We start from the raw sequence: 19,484 nt of genomic DNA, 5'->3' as shown, positions 1-19,484 counted from the left end.
GCCGATGGTCTCAAGAGTCCTGGCATAGGACAGGCAAGACCAAGCCCCAGTGTTTGCCGTCATACCATTTTGGCCGTGAAGAGCGTGGTTTCCCCTGCTCTTGAGGATGAGACAAGAAACCTAATGGAGTCTTCCGCTTAGACCGCACATGGTGTACCAGAACAGATTGTTGTCCAAGGACATTAATATATTCAGCCTGACGACATGGAGATTGACGGGCCCCTAATAGGGAAACCTAGGCCAGTCAGACTCAGTAGTCTCAACCTTGATGGCTGCCAGAGGTGTTGCAAAAAATAAGGCCTACTCCATTATGGTGTCCACCTTTAAATATGGTGTGACCAAAGAAGGCTTTCAGCAGAACAACCCTCAATAGCAAGCCTGTTACAATTCTTAATATGATGTATTTGAAAAAGGGCTTAGACTTAATACTATTAGGGTTCAGGGCTCGACTTTATCAGCTTTCTTTGGAAGATCTCTTGCCAAGCACCCATGGTAAAAAAAAGGGTTTCTGGTGGCCATCCAAAAGCTTTGTCAATCCACAACCAATCTTTTTTTCAAAACAGGACCTGCCGTTGGTACTAAGAAGATTGCATGAACCACTCTGAGCCATTGCAGAAGCAGAGTTATCATCTCTTACAGAAAGGTTGTATTCTTAGTATCAATTACATCGGCCAAGAGGATGAGTGAATTGCAAGCACTAGCTGCAAAAGAACCCTTTCTATTGTTTCACCAAGACAAGGTGCTACTAAGAACTCTCCTCTCATTCAAACCCAAGTGTCCTTCCCATACCAACATTGAACCATTCTTGGAGAAGGAAAGGCACTACAGACACTGAATGTATGAAAAAAAGGGGGTTTGGTACTGTGTTAGCCAGTAGAGCAAAGTGTGATTGTTCTCATTAAGAGAAACCAGTTAATCTTGTAGCTATGATACCTTTTAATGGCCAACAAAAATACATGATGCTAAATACATGATATACTGAAGGGCACCTTCAAGTCACAGCGTCACAGAATAATTTGGGGGTATAAATTTATGGCAATGTCTGATACCCTCAAGAATGGAATGAACCTCAGCCCGAGATTCTTGCATAAGTGGAGAATATGAAAGGTCTGAAGAAAGTCAAGACTTTGTCCTCTTCACAACCATTGTCTGTGTTTTGGTTTTCTAATAAAAATTCTGAAATTTATTGTAGGAATGTTGCCATCCAATAGGTGGTGCTACAGAGCTAGTATTACCATCTTTCCATGTGCAGTTCAAGTAAAAATAAGAGGCATCATAAAACTGTCACATTCTGCAGCTCAATGGACTAATTAAGCATCTGTGTCTTTGTTTAGATTGAGCGATAAACTAAAACCAAAAAACGTTGAGCGATCACCTTGCGCTTCAAGCGGGGGATGCAGAAGACAAGCCGGATCGCTTGTCTTCTGCATCCAGCTGTTCTCTGCTTGGAGCGCCGAGCTGTTATACAGCTGAGTGCTCCGAGCGGGGTATGAAGAACGCAGCTGGACAGCTGTGTTCTTCATACCTCGCCTGTCTTCAGGTAGCGGGATACAGCTGAAACAATAGTATCAGCTGTATCCCGCTGTGAATCACTGATAAGTTGTTGCTGAAGGATCAGCAATCAGTTAACGAAAACTGCACAATCTCAGTGCAGTTAGACCGAACGATTATCGCTCAAAAGATGGCTTTGAGCGATTTGAGGGAAAAATCGGTGTCCAGCCTTAAGTCTCAAATTTCTGTTTGTGAACATTTATTTAGATCAAAAGGTGTATCTCCCACCCCTCCCCCTCACCTCCGCATCTGTGTGTTATAATTGTGTGCCATCCAAACCAGTTTCATTTTAGCCTGATGAAGTGTGGATAACAGAACCATCCGAAAGCTCGCTGTAACATCATGTATTTTTGTTAGCCATTAAAAGGTATCATATCTACAAGATTGCCTGGTTTCTCTTACTGAGAACAATCACACTGGACATTGGATGTAAGCAGAAGTCTAAGGATCTATCTGGCCCGGACAGAAGTCTTCTGGAGGACAGATCATCTTTTGTGCTCAATAGTGGCCCAAAAAAGGCGGATAAGACCTCAAAATTAACCATAGCTTGATGGTGGCTACCAGATCTTGTTATAGCAGAAAGGAATATTTCCCTCTGATGCAATTCAGGTTCATTCTACTAGACCAACAGCAACTTTATGAGCAGGAGGTGCTCAAGTTCCAACTGAAAGCATCTGCCGGGTGACATGGTGGAGAACTCTTAATACCTTCATTTGCCATTATAGACTAGACTTCTCAGCAAGGGAAGAATCTTCCGTTGGACCTTCAATATAAAATTTTTGGTATTTCCCACCCTTAAGAAATTGTGCTATAATACACATACACACTAATTATATATATATATATATATATATATATATATATATATATATATATGAGCTGCTGTTTCAGATGGTAGAATTTATTATGCTGGCCTTTGTTGCTGTAGTCCAAACAGCAGCACTTAACTTCCCTCCCAATCAAGTTTTTTTTTAGTTAATGCTTCTGGTACCTTCTTTTAAAATACACAAAGGGGGAGGGGCTTAGGACCCTTTTATAGGGCTGCTCTATACCTTTTAACTCTTCGTGTCATCTGTTCAAAACATGAGGTAGGGGAATAAATATGTATATGCGCTGCTTTTGAACTACAGGAAAGAAGAACATATTAAACTCACCCTATATAACCACCTTATAATGTGGCAGGCTTAGGTACAGCGGATCTGTTCTAGTTTACCTATAAATAATGCAGTCACCATATAATGTACTCAATTAACAGCTCTCTACAGTGATAGTCATTACAGTGCAGTTACCTCCAGTGATCACAGGTGACATTTTAGCTTGGAATCGTCCATATACGGTTTTCTTCTCTCTATAGAGAATAGGGACTTTCACCTTACCCCCCATGAATGACCCAACTCCGTAATAGGGACTCCCTCTCCCCATATGCATGCCCCTACTGGGTAATTATGACACTCCCATATGCATGGCCCCACTCTGTAACAGGAACCCCCCCCCCCATGCATGGCCCACTCAGTAATAGGGACTCCCTCCTTACCCCCCCACAAATGACCCCACTCGGTAATAGGGACTTCCCCCCCCCCCCAATATTCATGGCCCCACTTGGTAATAGGAACTCCCCCCCTTCCCTCAAATGACCAAACTCAGTAATAGGGTCTTTCTCCCCCTTCCCCATCCCTATATGCATGGTCCCACTCGGTAATAGGGACTCCCACATATGCATCTCCCCACTAGGTAATAGGGACCCCGCCCATATGCATTTCCCCACTCAGTAATAGGGATTCACCCATCCTCCACATGCATGGCCTCACTAGGTAACAGGGACTCCCCCCAATGTAAATAAACCACATATTGGCTTAACAAAGCAGTTAGCAACCGAAACGTCTTTTCTTACATGGGCTCAATAAAGACTCAGTCCCTTTTATGGATGTGACAATTACCTCATATACACGGACACCCTAGGATACTGCTTTAGAGGTAACAAATGTGTGGGACCCCCCTCATATGCATGGCCCCACTTGGTAATACGGATACCCCATATGCATGGCTCCATTCAGTAATAGGGACTCCCCCCCCCCCTTACCACCCATTAATGACCCAACTCTGTAATAGGGACTCTTCACCCCCACCCCCCATATGCATGGCCCCACTCGGTAATAGGGACTCTTCCGTATGCATTGCTCCACTCGGTAATAGGGACACCCCCCTTACCCCTCATAAATGACCCAACTCATTATTAGGGACTCCCCCACCCCCATATGCATAACCCAACTTGGTAAAAGGAACTCCCTCCCCCCTCTCCCCCATATGCATGGCCCCACTAGATAATAGGGACTTCCCCCTTACCCCCTGAATGACCCAACTCGGTAATAGGGACTTACATCCCCCCCATATGCATGGCCCCACTCGGTAATAGGGACTCCTCCCCTCCCTCCCCTATATGTAGGCCCCACTAGGTGATAGGGACACCCACCCATGCATGCCCCCACTCGGTAATAGGGACTTCCCTGCCCCCATGCATAGCCCAACTCGTAATAGGGACTCCCTCCACGCATGGCCCTACTCAGTGATATGGTCTCCCCTCCCATATGCATTGCCCCACTCAGTAATAGGGTTTCCCCTCCCATATGCATGGCCCCACTCGGTAATAGGGTCTCCCCCCCCCAATGTATTGCCCCACTCGATAACAGGGACCCCCCTTCACCATATGCATGGCCCTACTGGGTAATAGGGACTACCCCCCTATGCATGGCCCCACTAGGTAATAGGGACTCACCACTTACCCCCATCCATTGTACGTCTCTCTACCCAAGACAAGATATATCTCAAACTACACACTCAACATGTTGATTCTGGTGTGTGCATACACCAATAAATACCTCTCCCCAGACACGACTATCTGCCTTGGCTCTCGGTCCACAACAATGATGGTTCAGAAGTCATGTCTGAAAGAATCACACACTGTATACTCCTGACTGAAGGAATTAAAATGAAATTGAATCTAAATATTCATACATTCAGTAGTTTCCTGACACTTGGGAATAGGGATCCCCTATGTGGCCCCACTTGGTAATAGAGATCCCACTATGTAGACCCACCTTTATAATGAGACACCTTCTGTGGTCCCGCCTAATAATTGGACCCTCTGTGTAGGCCCATCTAGTAAAAGGGATCCCGCTACGTAGATCCACCCTTAGTGGCCCCACCTAATAATTGGACCCTCTGTGTGGCCCCATCTAGTAACAGAACTCCCTTTATCACCCCAGAACTGGTATCTGATCCATGGTAGAGATTACCTTCATCATTAATACACACAATAGCAGTCTGGCAATGTTACACGCATAGCTTCGTTACTCCTCCTCTCCCCGGTACTCGCTGTACTCCGAGCACTGGAGCCAGGAGGAGGAGTAAAAAAGCTATACGGTGCACATCGCACGCAGCATCAGACAGCTAGTGCGTGTATTAATGATGAAGGTAATCTCCACTACAGACCTAATCAGGTGTGGGGGTCATTAAGGTGCCGAAAGCCCGACAGCACTGTTACCTCCTCGTCCCCAGCCTAGACTTTAAGTAATGACCCGTACACAAATTGGCTGCCATTTACCTGCCAGAAGACGTATTCCTCCACTGCTATAAATCATGAAATGTCTTTATTTTTGGAACGGGGTAAATACAGAAGAAAAGGTGATAAGAAGTCTTGGGGCAGTAATAGTATTCTTTAGGATGTCTGTCCATGTGCAATGCGGGCAGAGACTGGGAATGGAAGCGAGACAGTCAGCAGGTCATTGACTCAGACCTCGAAGCGGAAGGTCAGGTCGGTGTCAGACATCTCCCTCTTATAACAGGCATCAAGTAATTCATTGTGAGCCACAGTGAGATGGTTCTTCCAGTCGCCGCAAATTCCTAGAAAGGCAGAAGTGCAGGATTTAGTGACCATAAGTAACACGCTATCAGTAGTTAATAGTAACGCGGAAATAGACGGTACCTTTCCTCATGAAAGGAGAGACCTCGTGGTCCATAACATGGGTCGGGATGGAGCTGTAGTTGGCCATGTGGTTTTCCTTCATGGTCTTGAAGGTTGTACGCTGGTGGATCTTCTCCAGAACATCCTCAGGTAGATACTTCCCCATGTACTTCATTACCTTCCTGATCTCACGTTTTGAGTCCTGTACCAAGCAGATGGAGAAGTTTAGAAAACCGCCTCAACCCCTCATCCAAGGGTACGTCAAGGGTAAGAAAGTTGCACAGAATTTGTAGAGTATCATTAAAGGAGCTGTACAAGAATTTCAAGTTATTCCCTATCCACAGGGCAAAGTGTAACTTGCTGATCGATGGGTCTCATGTCCCCCATCCTCCTCAGTGCGATGTTACTGCACCCCCCAGTAAGGAAGAGACTGAATGAAGCGCTGGTCATATAAGTATACCAGTGATACATTCACTTCTCGCTCGGGTATTTCCATCAGCCCCATTGAAGTGAATGGAGTACTGACCGCACATGAGCAGCCAATGCTGCATTCAGAGTGACGTCACTGCGGGGAGAGAAGCGATCCCCATAAGGACAGGAGAGCAGGACATGGGAGTCCTGTTCTCAAGATTGAGGTGAGACCCCCATTAATCAGTTATTCCCTATCATGTGGTTAGTGGATAACTTGAAATTCTCTTCTGCGCAGCAACGACCCCAGTTGGGACTAGTTGAACAGTGAGCGTCTTCTTCTTGTTGAACTGAGCTAAATGATCTGGCTCAGCAAAAAGCGAAAAAAACTGTCATCATTGCAGGTTATGTGGGCTTAGAGCGGCATCTATGGGTGTGTGGCACCGCTCCATGAAGTCCTACTTCCCCCACCCCCATCGTTTACTTACAGGAGCCGGCTCGTTAGCGGCCGAACCATCACTACTAACAGGGACTGTGCAATTCTATGAAACCAAAGGTTACTCGGTGACTAAATGTACCTTCATACTGCGCAGCAGGGGTGCTATAACATTGCTGCTTCCTGGGTCACTGTACTGACCGCAGGAGACGGGAGAGAGGAGACATGTTAAACTCTACATAGAGCGCTCAGCATCAAGCAACAGACAGCGCAACGCATGTGGGATTGTTAGGCTGAAGCCTGTATTGGGTGGTGGCTGGGCACTTTAGTAAGCAGAATCAAAGAAGGGGCACTATAAGCAGATGGGGCCACAGAGGGGACACTAGTAGTAACTGGGGCCACAGTGGGGACAACTAGGAATTAGGGCCATAGATGGGGCAATATTACAAATTTGGGCATTAATAGGAAGCTGGGCCTTAGAAGGGACACTACTAGGAAGCAGGGCCACAGAGGGGACATTATGGGGAATTGGTAAAGTCATCTTGGTATTCTGGGTCGGATGGAGAAGAAAAGGGAAAGTGAACAACTCCAGTCAGAGAGGACATAACCTGTTATCATTAGAGGTAACGGTACTGTAATTACTGATATGGTCTGCAGAGAGCCTGTCTAGAGCAGATATCTACCACTATATAGCGGCAATATTGGTCTTTGTATAGTATTTTTCTCAGTAACAGTATGGCGGTATTATTTGGCTCTTATATAGTTTCACTATTAGCAGTACTGATCTTTGCAGTGGTCTTACTTTAGTAACACTATGGTGGTATTAGTTACTATATGGTGATACTATGTGATCATGGTGGGTCCTTTTTTTCTTGTTTAGAGGTTGGTATGTAGATATCTTGGTTCTGTTATCGTATCTATGGAATGAGCTTGGTTCTGGTATTGTCTCTGTAGTAAATATCAGATTATTATAGAACTTTAGACTCCTTGGGGGTCCACAGTTTCCAGACAGGCCAAGACCCTTGGTAACCGTAATCGGCCCCTGGTGTGCACAATATAGCTACTGATTTGGCTAACCCCCGTCTGTCTAATATAAAGTGAACATTATCTTGGTCATTTCCAGGGTGCTCTGCACTCGGATCTAATCCACAATGGATACCTAGGATGAGTAAATATCTATTGCTACCTCTAACAGGTCCTTGTAGAACAGGTAGAGGACGTCCTTCTGCTGTCTGATCTTCCACCAGCACTTCACATGGTCACTCCATGGCCCAAAGGCAACTATGGGAGAAAGGACAAGTATGAGCATGGACAGGACATCTAGAAGGTGCCTGCTGAGGGTCGTAATTCTATAACAGCGGGGGTCTCACAGGCTGCAGACCACCGGTTTAGTAACTGGTATGTGTTTGGTAGAGGAAGCATTTCCTTGCACCAGAGAAGGCTGCAGTCCAGTTCCCCTACTACAGACCCCTATAGGAGTTAACCCTTATGCTACCAGCATAATGAGAGGATACATTACTTGTACCGGTTCCTTTTAGGATCTTCTGGATATTCTTCAAGCGTCCCCGGATCTGGGTGCACATAGGACATGCGATAAGAGTGATAATATGACACAAATACATCCTTAGGGTTCCGAGCCACGTAAATTATCTGCAGGGAGAAAAGGCGACAAGAAGTTACTGATTCTGCCATGAAAGGAGGGCGAACTAGAGATAGAGATGTGATCGGCCTGATGAGGGAACACATTGATTTATGAACCAGGCTCTACGCAAGAGAGATGGCCCTGGGTATAGGAGCAGGGGGTGATCAGGGTCTACAGGAGGGGAGAAAGCTATTGAACGTGTATGACCACCTTAACCCCTTGACACTAAATGGCATACATAGACGCCCAGCAGCAGCAGGGTTTGTATGGATGGTGAGCCCATCCTGCTCCATACACAGCGAGGGCCAACTGCCTCTGACACCATCCACAACAACTGCAAGCAGCAGTCAAACCACTTTTGACAGCGGAATTCAAATGACCCAATCGGCATTAGGGTGTCCCGAATGGCTCCACAGTGATGAGATTGTGCAACACTCCAGAGGGGTGACCCTGGGCACCTGGCTAACGTGAAGAGCTGGGAAGGTTAAGTGCTGACGTGTCACTCGCCATGCTCTGGTCCCGGAGGGATGACATGCTGCCAAGGCCAGTGTAGATTGCATGCCAGGCTTCAACACTCCTTTGGCTGGGAGTGCCAATAAAGGGGATGATAGTGGTGTGTGTGGGTGTTGTAGTAGATATCACTTGTGATGCAACAGTTCCCACATACCATTATTCTATGCGGCGGAGTAATAAACACAGAGAAAGATATAGATATATAACCTCGAGTCCTTAGGAACAGTTAAGGCCCAGTATAACTTTTACCTGAAAAAAGACTTGAACAGGTATTACAGGTACAAGTCGCTTGACGTACTGACAGGCTATAGCTCAGAGGCAGGGAGGATACACAGGATCAATACAGTCCAGAGGAGGAGGGGGGGTAAGGAGTCCCCCCACAGACTCTTTGGCAGGCAGTTACTCCAGAAAAGGCTTAGCCTAGATACACCCCACATACGCATGGGTGTCACAATCAAGCACCTCTGTGCGGTGATCCTAGAGTCGGATGGCCGCATAGAAAAACACCTGTATTGTGAATGGGTACCTGCTTTTTTTTTTTTTAATAAGTTGGGGTCGGTTCTCTCTCCTCACATCAACACTACATGGTGAACATAATAAACATTTAAATACTAATAAATAAAAAAAGGCAAAATTGCACTTCTATTGGTCATCCCATCTCCAAGTAGAAACTTAATGAAGTGATCAAAAAGTCGTAAAAAAAATAAAAAAATAAAATTATATATGTATAAATTTGGTATCGTCGTAATCCTACTGACCCATGGAATAAAGTTATCATGTAATTTTTGCCGCTGTGTGTACACTGTAAAAACAATTCCCTCCCACCAAAGATATTGAAATAGTGTCTTCTTCCATTTTACACCATATATAAATGTTTACATTAATGTGAATGATACATTAAAAATAGTAGAATTGAAAAATATAACTTGCGCCACAAAAATAAGCCCTCAGACAGCCACATTGTTGGAAAAATAAGAGTTAAGATTTTTTGTAAGTTGGAGAAGCAAAAAACAAAACAAAACAGTGCCTTTAAGGCACAGGTATCAAACACAAGGACCGCTGCCTCATTTTATGTGGCTCGCGGCGTGCCGACAGACGCTCACCACTGTAGTGATTACCAGCTGGGGTGCCGTAGCTCCCCACTGGAAATCACGTTGGCAGCGCTGATTCTGGCGCACACTCTGACGTCAGTGTGCAGCCAGGATCCTCCTCCCCTGAGTCCTCTGCTCCTCAGTTCCGCAGGAGAGGACTCAGGGAGGAAGTGTGCCAGGCTACACGCTGACGTCAGTGTGCATCCAGGCTCAGCGCGAGCAGAGGAGGAGCGGTGCTGACAGCAAGGAGGAAGTATATGGGTTGGGGTTAATATTGTTATGGGGTTAATATTACTGACGGGGATTTATTACTATGGGGGGTTACTATTACTGTGGGGGTACCCTGTTACTACTGGGGCTACTATGAGAGTCACTATGACTACTGCGACCACTAGAGGGGGGTGAGGGTGTCACCATTAGGGCTCGTTCACGAGGGCGTAATAGTGTTTCGGTCGTACAAATACACTGCGTATTTCCACAATAGAGAAAAAAAAACCACGCAGATGGGCCCACTGAAATGGTGCGCAAATAAGCAGTGAATACACAGGTTTCCTGCGCATTCACCATGTATTTGCGCGGCCCATTCACTTTAATGGCCTATTGCGGTACGTAGTATGTAACATAATAGGTCATGCTTTGTGAAAATCTATATTCATGTGAATGACTCATTGAAATCAAATCTGTATGGCTTGAGAAAGGTGCTTTGTTGTGCACTGAAACGCGTCGCCTTATTAAAAGTTTCGTCAGACTTTAAACTCCTGGACTACTATTATGCATCTTGGAGCACAGCTCTGCATTGTGTTGAGGACACTCTGAGGAGGGGGCATTTGTGGATCATACCCCCCTCCTTTCAAGTAAGTGTCACACCTCACTATTACTTTCATGTGAATTTGTCCTCAGTTGACTCCATCTTTGAGCGCAGATTCTTTTTTCTGACTTCATGTTTTCATTGAAATCAATGGCTTCTATTCACTGCATATTTTGTACGCAAATACGCTGGTGTGAACAGGACCTCACTATACTGTCTTACAATCGGCCCTTTGAAGGTCACTATAAGCCTGATGTGGCCCTCAGTGAAAAGGAGTTTGACACCCCTGCTTTAAAGGGAAAAAGAGACTGTGCAACTCTTTATATAGGCTGTTTGCAGGCAAGTAGGCAGATTAGGTTCTACAGCAAGTCCAATAGACCTGGATACATTGTAGTAGGGGGACCAAACTCTACAAGACAGATTTTGCTCAAGCAAGAAATGGACCAGACTCTTCCAATAGGCACTGCAAAAAAATGGACCAGGTTCTAGGGGAAGACAGATAGCTAAAGAATCAGGCTGTAAAGAAGGAAAGACCGACCTGTTATATGGACCAGCCTGTTATCTAGAGAGAGGTAGACCTCATCATACAAGCCTTCTATACTGATAAATCAAGAACTACAGCAAGAGTTATAGGCCAGCCATTATAGCATGGGAGGGAAAATGTAAAAGGCCTGGCTATAAGGGGAGGAAAAACGGGGATTCACACCAAAGTGAAGGAAATCAAGACTCCATATCAAACCAGACTCCAGTGAGATCAGCTGTGGTCTACAAAGAACTCACTACCTTGGACTTCTTCTACCAGAAGCTGCTTGGCAGGAGGTGCACGGGTAAATGAGTTTTAATCACGCGGGGAGAGTCCATAGCATCAAGGATCTCCGTTCCTGAGGAAGAGGTGACAAGTTGGACTTATGTATGAAGGAATGTGATGACAACATAAGACATGGACTCCTACAAGGCCGATGGTTCATCAAGGTTTTGGTGTTACCTGCTCATTTATTGGGAAATTCAAACCCCAAAAAAACACTGTAAAATAACTTTATTGGCACCACTTACCTGACGACATGTCAGGCACCGCATACTCCAGAAAGGGCACCCGCTCAAATATGGCTCCACGTTGGCTTTTTGCAACATCTCCATTTTGGAGCATTAAGTCCACAACCTTGCTCACCCAAGTGGTACCTGTAAAGAGTCAACATCTATTGAGTATGGTCATGTGAAGGTCCCCGTTGTCAATGGTAATTAGAGGAGTTGTGGGAATTGACACTGTGCACGGTGCCAATAGTCATGGGTTACTGCTCTACGACTTCAGTTATTGAAAACGGTCTGTAACTTTTGTTGTTAAGTGCAGTTATGCTAGAGAGATAATTCCACACCAAGCCAGGTACATCTCCTGCCATCAAGCACACTATGGACACAGCTCAGCCGTACTGGAGGAAACGGCTGGCATGTCACTCACCGCCAAGGGTGCTCAGCAGCTGACCAGGAGGAACCCGCCCTGCCGGCAGCCTCCCGAGTAGCTCCTGCAGCCATCCAGAAGGCACCTGCCCTGCCGGGGGCTTAAGTAGCCCCTGCACCCATCCTAGGGAAACCCGCCCTGCCGACAGCCTCCTAAATAGCCCCTGCACCCGACCCAGACCAGGAAGCTTCTCTATTCTGCCTGCCCCAGTCTTCCACACCAGTGTGGAAATCACCATGTGTCAAGCAGCTTAGGCTGCCTGTCCACGGGCATTGCGGTCGCCGCAGGAAACGGTAGACGGATCTCCCCTGTCAACCTATCTGACAGCTAGGCTGACCATGGAGAATCACAACTATTCGCGAAAGCTTCAGACAGCGTGATTTGCCAGCGATTTACCGCCAGCATCACGCCCGTGGACACCAGATGCATTTATGCAAACAAACCCATTCAAGTCAATGGCGGCACCAGGTTACGACCGTTGTCACACACGAACATGCCCGGTTGGAGGCTCAGCGGCGCAAGCCAGCGGTCGGTCTGCTCTGTCAGACCCTGCAGCAGTTCGTGGGCCATGTGCCTCTTCTCTCCTAAGCTGAGTAGTTTCAGCACGGCCTGCTGACGCTTGCCCACCGCTGTGCTGCCACGCCGCGCGACACCGACTCCTGGCGATGTGCTGCTGCTGACACATCTTGATTGCGAGACAGAGGTTGCGTAGGAGGAGGAGGAGGAGGAGGGTGGTTTAGTGGAGGAAGAATACACCGCCGCAGATACCACCACCGAGCTGGGGCCCGCAATTCTGGGGGTGGGTAGGACGTGAGCGGTCCCAGGCTCTGACTCTTTCCCAGCCTCCACTAAATTCACCCAATGTGCCGTCAGGGAGATATAGTGGCCCTGCCCGCCTGTGCTTGTCCACGTGTCCGTTGTTAAGTGGGCCTTGGCAGTAACCGCGTTGGTGAGGGCGCGTACAATGTTGCGGGAGACGTGGTCGTGCAGGGCTGGGACGGCACATCGGGAAAAGTAGTGGCGACTGGGAACTGAGTAGCGCGGGGCCGCCGCCGCCATCATACCTTTGAAAGCCTCCGTTTCCACAGGCCTATACGGCAGCATCTCCAGGCTGATAAATTTGGCTATGTGCACGTTTAACGCTTGAGCGTGCGGGTGCGTGGCGGCGTACTTGCGCTTGCGCTTCAACACTTGCGCTAGCGACGGCTGGACGGTGCGCTGAGAGACATTGGTGGATGGGGCCGAGGACAGCGGAGGTGAGGGTGTGGGTGCAGGCCAGGAGACGGTAGTGCCTGTGTCCTGAGAGGGGGGTTGGATCTCAGTGGCAGGTTGGGGCACAGGGGGAGAGGCAGCGGTGCAAACCGGAGGCGGTGAACGGCCTTCGTCCCACCTTGTGGGGTGCTTGGCCATCACATGTCTGCGCATGCTGGTGGTGGTGAGGCTGGTGGTGGTGGCTCCCTGGCTGATCTTGGCGCGACAAAGGTTGCACACCACTGTTCGTCGGTCGTCTGCACTCTCAGTGAAAAACTGCCAGACCTTTGAGCACCTCGGCCTCTGCAGGGTGGCATGGCGCGAGGGGGCGCTTTGGGAAACAGTTGGTGGATTATTCGGTCTAGCCCTGCCTCTACCCCTGGCCACCGCACTGCCTCTTGCAACCTGCCCTGCTGCTGCCCTTGCCTCCCCCTCTGAAGACCTGTCCTCAGTAGGCGTAGCAAACCAGGTGGGGTCAGTCACCTCATCGTCCTGCTGCTCTTCCTCCGAATCTCTGTGCGCTTCTCCCTCCAATTACTACTACCTGAGTGATAGACAACTGTGTCTCATCGTCATCGTCCTCCTCACCCACTGAAAGCTCTTGAGACAGTTGCCGGAAGTCCCCAGCCTCATCCCCCGGACCCCGGGAACTTTCCAAAGGTTGGGCATCGGTCACGACAAACTCCTCCAGTGGGAGAGGATTCGGAACCATTGCCGCCCATTCTGGGCAGGGGCCCGAGAACAGTTCCTGGGAGTCTGCCTGCTCCTCGGAATGTGTCATTGTAATAGAGTGAGGAGGCTGGGAGGAAGGAGGAGCAGCAGCCAGAGGATTCAGAGTTGCAGCAGTGGACGGCGCAGAATTCTGGGTGGTCGATAGATTGCTGGATGCACTTTCTGCCATCCATGACAGGACCTGCTCACACTGCTCATTTTCTAATAAAGGTCTACCGCGTGGACCCATTAATTGTGAGATGAATGTGGGGACGCCAGAAACGTGCCTCTCTCCTAATCCCGCAGCAGTCGGCTGCGATACACCTGGATCAGGAGCTCGGCCTGTGCCCACACCCTGACTTGGGCCTCCGCGTCCTCGCCCGCGTCCACGTCCTCTAGGCCTGCCCCTACCCCTCAGCATGGTGTATTACCAGTAGTGCAGAAACAGAATGCTGTAATTAAATGTGCCGCTTATTGGCCTGTGGTTGGAGGCTGACTTTGTTTACGGAACGCACAGCAGAGCCAGGAAAGAATTTTGCGCAAGCCTGCTGTAACACTTAGCTGGCTGCTTATTAATTAGGACTACTACCCCCAGCAGAGACGCAGTACACTGAGGACGGTCACAGGCAGCCCAAATAGATTTTTTTTCCCCAAATTCTTTGGAACAAGTCCACTGCCTATATAGACAGTATATCTCTTTCACCTTTTTCACTGTCCCTGCCTCAGCACTACTGGCCCTATACTATGTAAAATTACTGCAGACTGTTTCCCTCTGGAGAGGATGACAGCGGTGATGTGTAACGCACAGCAGAGCCAGGAAAGAATTTTGCGCAAGCCTGCTCTAACACTTAGCTGGCTGTGTATTAATTAGGACTACTACCCCCAGTAGAGACGCAGTACACTCAGGACGGTCACAGGCAGCCCAAATAGAATGTTTTTTCCCAAATTGTTTTGGAAAAGCCCACTGCCTATATACACAGTATATCTCTTTCACTGTCCCTGGCTCACCACTACTGGCCCTGGACTATGTAAAATTACTGCAGACTGTTTCCCTCTGGACAGGATGACAGCGGTGATGTGTAACGCACAGCAGAGCCAGGAAAGAATTTTGCGCAAGCCTGCTCTAACACTTAGCTGGCTGCGTATTAATTAGGACTACTACCCCCAGTAGAGACGCAGTACACTCAGGACGGTCACAGCAGCCCAAATAGAATGTTTTTTCACAAATGTTTTTGGAAAAGCCCACTGCCTATATACACAGTATATCTCTTTCACTGTCCCTGGCTCACCACTACTGGCCCTGGACTATGTAAAATTACTGCAGACTGTTTCCCTCTGGACAGGATGACAGCGGTGATGTGTAACGCACAGCAGAGCCAGGAAAGAATTTTGCGCAAGCCTGCTCTAACACTTAGCTGGCTGCGTATTAATTAGGACTACTACCCCCAGCAGAGACGCAGTACACTCAGGACGGTCACAGCAGCCCAAATAGAATGTTTTTTCACAAATGTTTTTGGAAAAGCCCACTGCCTATATACACAGTATATCACTTTCACTGTCCCTGCGTCACCACTACTGGCCCTGGACTATGTAAAATTACTGCAGACTTAGGACGCAATGCTCTGCATGGCCGATATACAAAAAAAAAAAAAAAGTGCAACACTGCAAAAAGCAGCCTCAACAGTACTGCACACAGTCAGATGTGGCCCTAAGAAGGACCGTTGGGGTTCTTGAAGCCTAAAATCACTCCTAACACTCTCCCTATAGCAGCTCCACCATCAGCAGCACTTTCCCTGAGCTATGTCAGAATGCATCTGTGGCGAGCCGCGGGAGGGGCCGATTTATATACTCGGGTGACACCTGATCTCGCCAGCCACTCACTGCAGGGGGGTGGTATAGGGCTTAAATGTCGCAGGGGGAAGTTGTAATGCCTTCCCTGTCTTTCTATTGGCCAGAAAAGCGCGCTAACGTCTCAGAGATGAAAGTGAAAGTAACTCGAACATCGAGTGGTGCTCGCCTCTAGTAACGAGCATCTCGAACACGCTAATACTCGAACGAGTATCAAGCTCGGACGAGTACGTTCGCTCATCTCTAGTACCGATCCATCTGGTGAGAATTTGATGGATGCAGATAAGGCTTGTAAGATATCAGTACAAATAACAAAAGACATGAATTACAACAAGCCCCTGCAGAACATTCTCTCAGAGACAGTACAGTACTAACAGCATTCAGCAGTGATACAGACATCCAACCAATCACAGAACTGACATTTACCCAAAAAGCAAAAACATACCTCAAAATCCCTACATGCTTTCCACTTTCAAGACAATTAATTTATGTAATTCATTACAAGTTTCTTATTTCATCAACATCTTTCTTTCTATGACCTTGAATTTTATCTCTCTATGAAATAGAACAACAACCAAGACTCTAGAAAGTGGCCAGAACATTCAGACTCCAAACAACACCAATCATTAGCAACAACAAGAGGTATATTTCTCTGCACAGACTATCAAACACGGACGGCAGGGGAATAGTTAAACACATAGAAAAGACAACATGCTAAGCGCTTTTGACATGGCAGCATTTTTAACCCTTGTATTCTTAAAAGCCCCCACAGCCGTGAGGAGGGTATAACTTTCTTACACTTTCTTACACTTGTATGACGGAGACTAAGACGTACAACAAAGATTAGATTACATAACATCAAGACATACAAGACAAACAATGATGGTTATTTGTCACATAATTGTCAACAGATTCTGCATGAACTTGCTTTATGTCCCAAAGGAACACAGACTATAAAGGATTCCCTTTCTCTGATAACTGCCGTATCTACACTTGCCTCAATCCATCTGTCTAGCTTACTTTTATCCAACCTTTGACTATCTCTGAATCTTTCCCAAACTCGTTGGTCTAAGGTTCCCAAAATTCTAAACACCTGCTTTTCTCAACAACTTACTACATTCTCTAGCTGTTTTCTATATTGTCTGTTCTTTTTAAGTCCTATCTGTTGATATATTTTATAGGCTTGCCTACAAATGTCCTTCCCTTTCCCCAATCTTATTATTTCAATGGGTGTCAAGAAAGTCTGAGACTGGTCGGACCCCATTCTAACTATGGACTTAGCTCTCGATTTACCACTATTGTCCCTACTGCCGAGTCCGCAACTGGCAGGATACTTATGGACTTTTCAGTCCCTTCTGCCACGTCCGCAACGGGCAGGATATTTATTTAGGGCCCCCCTGCCAAGTATTGGCAGGATACTTCTCTTCTGCGAGTCCGCAACTGGCAGAAATACTTATGGACTTTTCAGTCCCTTCTGCTACGTCCGCAACAGGCAGGATATTCATTCGCAATATCTTTACTTCTTACGGGGATAGAGGAAGGACCACAGCTTGCCTTGCTGGGCGGCTTTTAGTAATCTTATTACAAATTACAGCTAACATTATGAGTGCGGCAAAAAGCAATAATTTCTACAGCAGACAGCATGGCAATATACACACAAGGGTTCTTCCGTCTAGCACGGTTACTAAGAACACCGTAAATAACAGGCAGTAGCGACCTATAAAGATGCAGCGACTCACCTCCTGTCAACACGTTACCGAAGTCAGGGGAGCCCAGAGCTAAAGTGGTAAGTCAAGGGCTTACCTTACACCGGTGTTTTGTAGATCTGGGGTCCCGTGGCCTCTGGTCCGGCTGGTCGTCAGGTAGGGTCGTCAGGTATCGGCTGCAGGTAAGAAGTTAACTTTTGCCCCACGTTCTGGCGCCAAGTAATGTTAGGGGGGTCACAAGAGGACCCGTCAGCTGATGCTGTCTGCTTCCCAATCTGTTTGAATCTTGCGAGTATACTCTGAGGAGTTCAATGGATACCACACCGTATGTTTTAACCAAAGAAATGCCTGTTTAATGTACAATGTATTCAATCTTCATACATTTCTATGAAGCAAGTGGCTTTATGCCAGATACAATTAAAATTAATACGCACATGTATTGATTTAAAACATCTCAGCCTCTTATCAGTATGTCTTCCTCTGTGTAGGTGTAATCGGGAGGTACATTCCTGTAAGCTTGTTAGTAAGTTTCAACTAGAATTGTTTAAAGATAAGAACAGGACAGAAACCTAGTGGTAATCCAATTAATATTTCCAGGTGCATCATTCTAACTGCAATCTAACATTTTTCTCAAGTGAAAGTTGAAATTAATACAAAATATATGCGTATTATAGCAGACAAGCAAAGAGACAAAATGGAGCCTTTGTAGTCCATTTTAAAAGCGTCAAACGTTACACGTATTTGTGGTTAAGCTTAAGAAGATGAAATACACTTATCTTTCTCTTTAGAAAAGCATAAACACGAATTAACCCCTCACAATATGACTGCCCCATTGACCTCCTGCCACCATACACACCATATGACTGCTCCACACACCTCCTGCTGCAATAATGACCATATGACTGCCCCACTGACCTCCTTCCACCATACAGACCAAATGACTGCCCCACTGACCTCCTGCTACCATAAAGACCATATGACTGTCCCACTGATCTCCTGCTACCATAAAGACCATATGACTGCCCCACTGACCTCCTGCCACCATACTGACCATATGACTGCCCCACTGACCTCCTGCCACCATACAGACCATATGACTGCCCTACTGACCTCCTGCCACCATACAGACCATATGACTGCCCTTCTGACCTCCTGCCACCATACACACCATATGACTGCCCTTCTGACCTCCTGCCACCATACACACCATATGACTGCCCCACTGACCTCCTGCTGCAATACTGACCATAAGACTGCCCCAATGACCTCCTGCCACCATACAGACCATATCACTGCCCCATTGATCTCCTGCCACCAAACAGACCATATGACTGCCCCACTAACCTCCTGCCACCATACAGACCATACGCCTGCCCCACTGACCTCCCGCCACCATACAGACCATATGACTGCCCCACTGAAGTCCTGCTGCAATACTGAACATATGCCTGCCCCACTGACCTCCTGCCACCATACACACCATATGACTGCTCCACACACCTCCTGCTGCAATAATGACCATATGACTGCCCCACTAACCTCCTTCCACCATACAGACCAAATGACTGCCCCACTGACCTCCTACTACCATAAAGACCATATGACTGTCCCACTGATCTCCTGCTACCATAAAGACCATATGACTGCCCCATTGACCTCCTGCCACCATACAGACCATATGACTGCCCTACTGACCTCCTGCCACCATACACACCATATTACTGCCCTTCTGACCTCCTGCCACCATACACACCATATGACAGCCCCACTGACCTCCTGCTGCAATACTGACCATAAGACTGCCCCAATGACCTCCTGCCACCATACAGACCATATCACTGCCCCATTGATCTCCTGCCACCATACAGACCATATGACTGCCCCACTAACCTCCTGCCACCATACAGACCATACGCCAGCCCCACTGACCTCCCGCCACCATACAGACCATATGACTGACCTCCTGCTGCAATACTGACCATATGACTGCCCCACTGACCTCCTACTGCAATACTGAACATATGCCTGCCCCACTGACCTCCTGCCACCATACACACCATATGACTGCTCCACACACCTCCTGCTGCAATAATGACCATATG

General features: G+C 47.3%; 2 protein-coding genes across 2 annotated transcripts in view; both read right to left on the bottom strand.

Annotated features, from left to right (window-relative positions):
* Positions 1 to 5,253: 5,253 nt before the first annotated feature.
* On the bottom strand, positions 5,254 to 7,671 carry LOC136577128 (sulfotransferase 1A1-like). The gene is made up of 3 exons (XM_066576881.1): positions 7,543 to 7,671; positions 5,534 to 5,714; positions 5,254 to 5,451 (listed from the first exon to the last, which is right to left on the bottom strand). The coding sequence occupies exons 1-3, from the start codon at positions 7,663 to 7,665 to the stop codon at positions 5,339 to 5,341; spliced, it is 417 nt and encodes a 138-aa protein (XP_066432978.1). The 5' UTR covers positions 7,666 to 7,671; the 3' UTR covers positions 5,254 to 5,338.
* Positions 7,672 to 7,909: 238 nt separating this feature from the next.
* LOC136577129 (sulfotransferase 1A1-like) overlaps positions 7,910 to 19,484 on the bottom strand; it is a 51,202-nt gene continuing 39,627 nt past the window's right edge. Inside the window, exons 2-3 of the mRNA XM_066576882.1 lie at positions 11,464 to 11,589; positions 7,910 to 8,006 (exon numbers count right to left, since the gene is read on the bottom strand). Coding sequence (XP_066432979.1) covers positions 7,981 to 8,006; positions 11,464 to 11,589 — 152 coding nt within the window. The 3' untranslated portion in view covers positions 7,910 to 7,980. The remainder of the gene's footprint in view (positions 8,007 to 11,463; positions 11,590 to 19,484) is intronic.

The sequence above is a fragment of the Eleutherodactylus coqui genome, chromosome 8 (assembly GCF_035609145.1).
Source record: "Eleutherodactylus coqui strain aEleCoq1 chromosome 8, aEleCoq1.hap1, whole genome shotgun sequence".
NCBI classification, from domain to species: Eukaryota; Metazoa; Chordata; class Amphibia; order Anura; family Eleutherodactylidae; genus Eleutherodactylus; species Eleutherodactylus coqui.
This window is presented reverse-complemented; position numbering and strand designations above follow the sequence as displayed.